This window comes from Trichechus manatus, unplaced genomic scaffold, assembly GCF_000243295.1.
Source record: "Trichechus manatus latirostris isolate Lorelei unplaced genomic scaffold, TriManLat1.0 scaffold00001, whole genome shotgun sequence".
Classification (NCBI taxonomy): Eukaryota; Metazoa; Chordata; class Mammalia; order Sirenia; family Trichechidae; genus Trichechus; species Trichechus manatus.
Genome location: NW_004443937.1, coordinates 9,698,342 through 9,707,662, shown reverse-complemented (window position 1 = coordinate 9,707,662; position 9,321 = coordinate 9,698,342). Strand labels below are relative to the sequence as shown.

Genomic DNA, 9,321 nt, shown 5'->3' with positions numbered 1-9,321 from the left:
TTTGTGCGCAGTGGTGTTTTTCTGAGGTCAAAAGGATCCTAAAAATTGGAACGTGATCAGAAAACCTTGATCTTTCGTCCCAGTTTGGATCCCACCCTGTGCCTCAGTTTCCCCAAAACCACAAAGCGCAAACGTAGACATTTCTTTCTAGACCGGAGACAGAGCTCCGACTTCTCACGGTTCCGAGCGCGGCCTCCTCGCTATTCCGATTGACAGTAAAGCTGACCAATCAGTGCGCTGCGGGTGTATGGCGGCTGTCCTTTTGAACACACATGCGCACTGACTTCACACCGGAGATGGTTGGCTGCTGTATTTGGGGTCATATCTGGTCTTCCTGGCGACGGGGCCCAGGGGCCCGCGCAGCGCTTAAGGCTGCAGGCTTTGGCACCTGGACCCGGTGATTACGCCCTTCCCTTGTGTCGGAGAGAGGCAGGGTGCGGGTGTGTGCAGGATCTGGAGTTAAGTAGATATGGGCTCTAATGCCGGCTCTGCTCTGTGCCCCTAAACAAATCACTCGGCCTGTCTGAGCCTCAGTTCCCTCCTCTATTAAATGGGGCCAGTTGAACCTGACTTTTCGGGAAGCTCAGCCCAGGCATTCTGAAGAGGCGGCAGGGTTTGGAGGGTGTGTGGAGATAGGAATGCGGCAGCAGGAAACACCCCCTGTTGCTTCTCCCGTCCTTTCCAGGCATCAGCTGCAACCTCGAGGCTCTAGTAAAAGGTCAGGACCCCCAAGGGACCAGCCATTTCCCGGGCTGCTGCGGCTGGAGGACCTCAGTCGCGAGGAGCTGGTTGATGTGTTGAGAGCAGCCGTGGTGGATCAGAAAGGTGAGGCGTGATAGGTACAGCTGCACAGAGACCCGCGAGGGGGAGCCTGCTGCTCCGAGCCTTCTAGGAGGCTGGCTGGGTTCAAGAAGCCCCGCGTTCAAATCCGGCTTTTGTCTTCTACTCGCAGAATGAGCTAGGGCAAGAAACATAACCTCTCCGAACCTCATCATCTTGGGATGGGGGTGTGTGTGTTGCGGGGGGGTGCAAATAACTAGAGAGTCTTGCACAAAGTAGGAGTCAGTTATGGAAATTTCTTTAGTAATAAATTATTGTTTATTGATAGAAAAAACACCGGCTTTGGAGTCAGACGTATCTAAGCTCTGTACCAGCTTCCTATGTGGCTTTAGGAAAATCACTTAATTTCTCTGAGCCTCAGTTTCTCCATTCAGTGATTTATTCATTTTCTTAACTACTATTTATTGAGCACCTGCTATGTTCTGGGCACTGGCTATACAGTGCTGAACAAGTAAATATGGTTCCTGCCCTCAGAGAGCCAACATTCTGCAGGAGAAATAGGTTAACCAGAAAATAAATGACCAAGTTACTTAATGGTGCTATGAATAAACTAAAACGGTGTTGTGATGGTGAGGGGCTCGGAAGAGAGGGGCAAACATTAGACTGGGGCTTCAGGCCTCTCTGTGGTGGTGACATCTGAGCCAAGATGATATATGTGGGAGCCAGACATGTAAAAATATGGGGCAGAAGAAATGGCAAGTGCAAAGGCCCTGAGGTGGCCACAAATTTGGCATATTTGAGGGACAAAGAAGTTCAGTTTAGGATGGGGTTGATAACTGTTGGCTGAGAGTTGTTGTTGAGCTCACATGCTACCATAAATGAGAAAGTGCTTTGTAAACTAAGTGTTGCACAAAGGTTAACTATTGCTTTTGCCAATGTTCATGCAATATTATGTGTTTCAGGACCTCTAGTGACGGTCAATAAGCCACAGGGACTGCCAGTAACAGGTAGGGACAGAGGGCAGGGGAAAGGAATGCTGTGAAGGGGGGAAGGGTGTGACATCTGGGGGGAGTGAAGAGAAGGGGATGGTGGGATAAAGCTTTGGCCTCTGGGAGCAACTTGTACTTCTTCTTCTTTCCCAGGGAAACCAGGAGACCTGACACTGCTCTCAGTGCTGCCAGAGCTCAGCCAGTCACTGGGGCTCGGGGAGCGGGAGCTCCAGGTTGTCCGAGCACCCGGGAAGTAAGTGGCAGGGGGTAATGAGAAGGTAGGAGGACAGAAGACCCTAAAAAAAAAGAAAAAAAGGTAGGACAGGGAGCCACCTACGGTGAGAAGAAAGATGCTTGGGAATAAGCAAAGACAGTTTCCACAGAAAGGTTGGGGATCACAGAGGTAGGATCTGAGGTCTATGAAAAGGAGAAGGAAGCCAACAGATCTTGGGTTCAAATCCCGACTATTCCATGTACAAGCAGTGTGAACCTAGGCAAAGAACAAAACATCTCTGAGCCTCATCTCAGTTCCCTTAACTGTAAAATAGAGATAATAATACCTACTTCGTACTCAATGTACAGGCATTTTCCCAATTCCATACCCATGGAATCAATTCCATAGCCATGGTTCAATCCATGAAACTCCTCCAACTGCCATCAACTAGAGAGGATACTTGAGATGAAATCTTTCTGCAAGTCCACAAACTCAGAAAGTTTGTGAAGAATTTGATTATTTAAGAACTAATATATAGACCCAGCAATCCCAGTGCTTGGTGTATACCCAAAAGAAGTGAAGGCAGGAATGCAAACAGAAACCTGTATACCAATGTGCATTGCAGCAGTTTTCACAACAGCCAAAATTGGAAACAACCAAAATGTCCATCAACAGATAAATCAATCAACAAAATGTGATATATACACACAATGGAATACTATGCAGCTGTAAAGAGAAATGAAGTCCTGATGCAGGCCCCAACGAATGAACCTTGAAAACATTATGCTGAGCGAAATAAGTTGCAAAAGGACAAATACTGTATGATCCCACTTATATGAAATAAGCAAATATATAGAAATCAAAGATTAATGGTTAGCAGGAGTGAGAAGAAGGGTGGAAGGGGGAGTTTTTGTTTGGGGGACACTGGGTTTATGTTAGTGGTGGCAGAATATTTTAGAAAAGGATAGCGATAATGTTGGCAAAACCTAAAAAATGTAATCAATGTCATTGAATTGTACATATGGAAGTTGCTCTATTGGCAAATGTTGTAGTGTGTCTATTTTCATCACAATTAAAAAAAAAAAAAAGCCAACATGTATACAATTCCTAGTACAGTATCTGGCATGTGGTAGACATTCAACTGTTGCTGTTGGGTGCTGTCTACGCCAACTCATAGTAACCTCATGTGACAGAGTAGAACTGTCACATAGGGTTTTCTAGGCTGTAATCTTTACGGAAGCAGATCACCAGGTCTTTCTCCCACAGAGCTGCTGGGTGGGTTTGAACCACCAACCTTTCATTTAGCAGCTGAGTGCTTAACCATTGTACCACCTCCTTAGATACTCAACCAATGCTGGTATTTTTATGACATCTGGCTGAGTTCCCTGGGGGCCAGGGCAAAATGAAAAAAAAACATTAAGGTACATAGTCTTGTTATCAAACAAGGGGAAGCCTTACCTGTTCCGCAGGAGGATGTCTGGGTTATTGTAGTTCTGGTGTTACTGTTGGGCCTTGGGCAGGTCAGTGCCCCTTCCTAGAAGTCTGCTTTTTTGTAGGTGAACCCCTCAGAGACTTTAACTTGTGTGATTTGTCCCCTTCCTCTAGGGATTGCTCTGGGCTTGTACTCCTTTCCAGTTGTCCCCAGACTGTAAGCCGCATCCAGAAGTTCTTCACTCACTCACGGAGAGTCCAAAGGCCCACAGCCACCTACTGGTGAGAAGGGCTGGGAGGCTCCCAGGGCAATAGGGAGGTCCCAGCAGGCCACTCTGTGACCTCCTCCTGCTTCTTTCTCCCTGCAGTGCCATCACTGATGGGATCCCAGCTACTTCTGAGGGGAAGATCCAAGCAGCCCTGAAACTGGAACACATTGATGGGGTCGATCTCGTGAGTCAGGTTCTGGTTGAGGAAGAGAGGGCTCCGTCCAGACAGTGTCCCTGACAGAGGAGTCAGGGGTATAGACTTGGGGTGGCTGACTCTCCTGTCACCTAAAACAGGCATGTGACCACTGCCTACACTGTGGCCCTGTCCTGAGTCTGCTCAGGGAGGGTCTGGGTATAGCTCCCAGGCATGTGTGAAACTTGTTTATTTTGGGGGGCTGGCACTGCAGGTAGTTCCTGTGAAGCCCCCATCCCGAAAGGACATCCTGGAAGGTGTCAAGAGGACTGTCAGCCACTTTCGTGTGATGGCCACAGGCTCTGGCTGTGCCCTGGTCCAGCTGCAGCCGCTAACAGGTGGGTATGGTGCTTCAGCCAGCCGTTGGAACTGTATTTGACTTGGGGAGGTAAGGAGGTGAGAGGAAAGTGGTGGTATTCAGTGGCAGCCTGGGGAGCATTTGATGGACCCCAAGAGTATATGTGACCAGACCCAACTGCAGGAGGTAGCACTTGTGATGTTAGTCTAATCATCATTAATCTTTTTTTTTTTTCTCTTACTTATTGTTCCTTGGATCTTCTCTTTGTCTGTGGTATTCTGCGGTTTCACTGTGATGAATCTAGGTGTATGGATTTGGTTTTATTTATCCTGATTGGGATTCACTGTACTTTCTGAATCTGAGGATTATTATATTTCATCAATCCTGGAAAATTCTATTTATTTTTTTATTTTATTTTAATTTTTTTATGTTTTTTTTTTTTGTTGATTGTTGTTTAAGTGAAAGTTTACATTTCAAGTTAGTATCTCATACAAAAATTTATATATACATTGTTATTGACCCTAATTGCTCTCCCTGTACTGTGACAGCACACTCCTCCTTTCCACCCCTAATTTCCCGTGTCTATTCAACCAGCTCCTGACCCTCTCTGCCTTCTCATCTCACCTCCGGACAGAAGCTTCCCATTTAGTCTCATGTATCTACTTGAGCTAAGAAGCACACTCTTCATGAGTATCATTTTATGTCCCACAGTCCAGTCCAATCTTTGTCTGAAGGGTTGGCCTCAGGAATTGTTTTAGTTCTGAGATGACAGAGAGTCCGGGGGCCGTGCTTTCCGGGGTTTCTTCAGTCTTAGTCAGACCATTAAGTCTGGTCTTTTTACTAGAATTTGAGTTCTGCACCCCACCTTTCTCCTGCTCCACCAGGGACTTTGTGTTATGTTCCCTGTCAGGGCGGTCATTGGTGGTAGCCGGGTACCATCTAGTTCCTCTGGTCTCAAGATGATGCAGTCTCTGGTTTATGTGGCCCTTTCTGTCTCTTGGGCTAATATTTTCCTTGTGTCTTTGGTGTTCTTCATTCTCCTTTACTCCAGGTGGTTGGGACCAACTGATGCATCTTAGATGGCTGCTTGCTAGCTTTTAAGACCCCAGATGCCACTCACCAAAGTAGGATGCAGAACATCTTAATAAACTTTGTTATGCCAATTGACCTACATGTCCCCTAAAAGCATGGTCCCCAGACCCCCACCCCTGCTACTGTGTCCCTCGAAGTGTTTAATTGTATTCAGGAAACTTATCTTTGATTTAATCCAGTTGTGCTGACTCCCCCTGTAGTGTGTGCTGTCCTTCCCTTCACCTAAGATTCTTTCTCTCTTTAAATGTTGCACCCCTGCATTCTCAGTTCTCTTCCCTTTGAATTCCTAATGGAAACATCTGACCTTTTCATTTTACTCACTATGCGTCCCTTAACCTTTCATGTTTCCCATTTATCTCTGCTGCACTCTGGGTGATTTCATTAGATGTATCTTCTGGTTGAATAATTTTCTCTTCAGTTGGGTCTAATCTGCCAGTTTAACCTGTCCATCGACTGTATTTTTCATTTCTAGAAGTTCTATGTTGTTCTTTTCCAAATGCAAATGATATTTTAAGAAATACAGCATTTTCTCATATCGTTTGTTCTTTTATATCGTCAATAATTTTATACATACTTATTTTATATCCTATTTCTGATCATTTCATTGTCTGAGATCCTACAGGGTCTAATCTTACTGTATTTCCTGTTGACTCTCACACTTGGTGGGTTGTTTTTTCATTGTGCTGTGATTCAGGACTGTGAATTCGTGTTCAGCTGGGCGCTTATCTGTGGAAATCATTTGTTACCTGGACTAGAGGTGGGGCCTTCTCAAGAGATTCTGCCTTGGCTTATGCAGGAAGCCACAGGGATATCACTACTCCAGAGCCTCTCTAAATATTGATCAGTGTCTTAGTTCATAGTTCACAGATCATTCAAGTAGGGTAAACTTTAGCTGCAAACCTATGTGAGAACAGGCTTGTGGTTGTGAATTCTCAGAGGGAAACTTTATTACTCCCATCCAGACCTAAGGTGATCATCTACCTTCATTGGTGGCTGACTCTTTCTCCTGGTCCACCCTTTCACTGAAAATATAGTCCCTCTGTGATTTCATCTGGGCACAAAGGCCTCACCTCTGGCCTCAGTTAGCTATTAAAACCCAAGCCCCGACATTGGCAACACTCCTAGGAGAGGTGAAGTGTTGGCTGTCTTTGTGCTCTGGGTTTGTTTTCCTTTTTGTGTTTTGGTCTCGGGGACCTTACTTTCCTGGGTACTCAGCTGTGTATTTAAAAGGATGATTGTCATATTTTCTCCAGTGTTTCTAGGTGGTTTGTAGCAAAGAGGGTTTTTAGATTATCCAGTCACCATATTGCCAGAAATGGAAGCAGAGTACAGGTCCTGGGTTTCAATCCCAGGTGGTGGGCAAGACACTTTGAGCATTAGTTTTTCTCTCTGTAAGATGGGAATGATGGTAGGACCTGCCTTATAGGGTTGTCATGAGGATTAAATAAGTTAACATATATGAAGCATTTAGTACTATGCCTACCACATAACGCCCCATTTCTGTATTTTTCAAGGTAATCGTGGTTGCAAATTTCCCCAAAAGCATATCATATTGGTGTAGGCCAATAAAGGGAATTTATCAGCACACATAATTAAAAGTTCAGGCATGGCTGGATCCAGAGGCTCAAAGGATGTTATTGGGAAGCAATTGCTCCATTTCTTGGTTCTTGCTTTCTGCCCGTTGGCTTCATTGTCCCCCAGACTCACCCCTGGTGAAAGCATACACGGCCCACAGCAGTTCTGGCGTACATCGCCCCAGTTTAGCCACCCCAGCAAGAAGTAGAGTTCCTTAGTCCCAGTAACTTCAACGGTAATTTCAGGATTGCATCTCGTCATGAACCAATGGCACGGGCCAGGTGGATTGATTGCTGTGACTGTCCTGACCTGGCCACGCTCCCTTCTCTGGAGGCAGAGGTGGTAGCATCAACTTCACTGAAACCATACGATCTGAGAATGGGGAGGGTTCCCCAAAGGAAAGGGGGAGGGACAATAGTGGGTGGGACAGAAAACAACTGCCTACCAGCTGTACTGTCTCTCCTCTCACCCAGTGTTCCCCAGTCAGCTACAGGTGCACATGATACTGCAGCTCTGCCCTGTGCTCGGGGACCACACGTACTCTGCCCGTGTCAGCACCGTCCTGGGCCAGCGCTTCCTACTGCCAGCTGAGAGAACCAAGCCCCAGAAACAGGTACTCAAGCCCACCTGCTTGCTGCCTTCTAGGGGGGTGGGGGCAGTGGGCAACATCTCCAAACATTAGCTATGCAGCCTTGGACTGGGCAGCAGCCCTCTTGGCTTCCAAGGCTGTCTGTAGGCCCTATCTTGCTGTGTGGCCCTGGACAAGTGACCCCCCCCTCCCCTGGGCCTCATTCTTCCTATCAGTTCAGTAAGGAAATTGAACTGGCTGATTTCTAAAGGCCCTTCTAAGGCTGCCATTCTTTGAGTCTATTCAGTACAAGGAGCAAAAGAGGTGGTGTGTGTGTGTATGTGTTTCTGTGTGTGTATTAAGGTAACTCTATCTGCTGTTAACAGAGTAACCCCAAAGTACCAGAGTCATAACACAATAACCTCCCCCTCATGTTAAGTCTAATTAGTAGGGTGTGGGTTGGGGACTTTGCTCCAAGCAGTCACTCAGGGATCCAGGCTGTTGATATCAGACAGGAGCTGAGGTGAGACAGTATGGGTTCATGTAGGAGGTTTTTTACATACTTCCACTCACATTCCATTGGCTAGAACTCAATCACATGGCCTCACCAAAGTGCAAGAGGCTGGGAAATGTAGTTTAGCTCTATGCTCAAGAGGAAACTGATTTGGTGAACCCCTAGCTACTTTCTGCTACAGTGTGAGTGTGCAGATGTGCACGCACGCACACAAAGAGGAAATGAATACAACTCCACACCAGGGAAGCAGAACTTGCCTCACTCGTTTCATTTAGAGCTGAGTACTCAGCTTGTTGGTACATACGTGGCTGTATGCTGACACACCTCTCCCACCCCCAGGTCCTGGATGAAGCCCTCATCAGATGCCTCCGCCTGACCCCCTCCCAGGCTGCCCAGCTGCCCTTGCACCTCCACCTGCATTGTCTTCTCCTCCCAGGCCCCAGACCCCAGGATACCCCCATTGAACTTCTGGCACCCCTGCCCCCTTATTTCTCCAGGACCCTACAGTGCCTGGGGCTCCACCAACGATAGTCATCCCTCTGTCCCTGATGCCCACTGGAAGAGAAGCGGGGACCTGTAGCCAGGCCCATGGAAAATGAGATCAGTGCTTAGAATGCAGTAATGCCATGGTTTATGATGCTAGGCTCTGTAGGCAGACAGACCTGGCTAGGCCACTTGCTGTGTGATGTTGTGTAAGTGACTTCACCTCTCTGGACTTGAGATAATAAAAGTATCTACCTCATGATATTGTCTTGAGGATTTGCTGAGAAAGTAAATGCTTGTCATGGACCATGATTTCTGCTGAGTTGAATACTGGTTAGCTTTTCTACTTTAAAAAATTGTGAAATGTATCAAATATACAGAGAGTGCATAAAACACATCTCTGTATTTTAAAGAATAATTTTAAAATGATACCCATATAGCCATCACTTGGGCCAAGAAATAGAAGCATCCCTCTCCTTCCTTGTAAAGCCTTTCCCATCCCTGGCCCCACACTGGAAATAATGTGCTGTGCTGCTAACCAAGGTTGGTGGTTCGAGTCTATCCAGAGGCCCCTTGGAAGAAAGGCCTGGAGATCTACTTCTAAGAAATCAGCCACTGGAAACCCTACTCTGACACACCTGGGGTCGGAATTGACTCCATGGCAACTTTGTTTTTGTTTTTTTTTAATCCCCCTAAGGAAGCTTAAGATCCCCATGCCGCTCATGATTCTGTACCCCAGAGGTTCGGGTTTAATTGGTCGAGGGTGGAGACCCTGGCATCGGTCTTTGTTAAAATCTCCCCACAGGGTTGTTTTTCAGTCTAGGTTGAACACCACTGATCTGACTGGGAGTAATTATTTCCTTGCTTTTATATGTATCCCTAAACAATATATTTCATTTTGCCTGTTTTTGAAGT

The 9,321-nt window shown here is 46.5% G+C and overlaps 1 protein-coding gene across 2 annotated transcripts; it reads left to right on the top strand.

Annotated features, from left to right (window-relative positions):
* Positions 1-272: 272 nt before the first annotated feature.
* Positions 273-8,495, top strand: RPUSD3 (RNA pseudouridine synthase D3). 2 transcript variants are annotated; one of them, XM_023727599.1, is made up of 9 exons: positions 273-397; positions 686-825; positions 1,743-1,787; positions 1,923-2,022; positions 3,589-3,696; positions 3,783-3,867; positions 4,091-4,214; positions 7,315-7,454; positions 8,263-8,495. In XM_023727599.1, the coding sequence occupies exons 1-9, from the start codon at positions 273-275 to the stop codon at positions 8,452-8,454; spliced, it is 1,059 nt and encodes a 352-aa protein (XP_023583367.1). In that variant the 3' UTR covers positions 8,455-8,495. The 2 variants fall into 2 exon arrangements, with proteins under 2 accessions (XP_023583367.1, XP_012409584.2); XM_012554130.2 differs by lacking the exons at positions 273-397; positions 1,743-1,787 and having other exon boundaries at positions 442-825.
* The last annotated feature ends 826 nt before the right edge of the window (positions 8,496-9,321 follow it).

Excerpts from the sequence above, each read along its gene's own strand:
- RPUSD3 (XM_023727599.1), top strand. The coding sequence starts at position 273 with ATGCGCACTGACTTCACACCGGAGATGGTTGGCTGCTGTATTTGGGGT. Across the intron at positions 1,788-1,922 it reads ACAGGGACTGCCAGTAACAG|GGAAACCAGGAGACCTGACA; the intron begins GTAGGGACAGAG and ends CTTCTTTCCCAG. Across the intron at positions 3,868-4,090 it reads ACATTGATGGGGTCGATCTC|GTAGTTCCTGTGAAGCCCCC; the intron begins GTGAGTCAGGTT and ends CTGGCACTGCAG.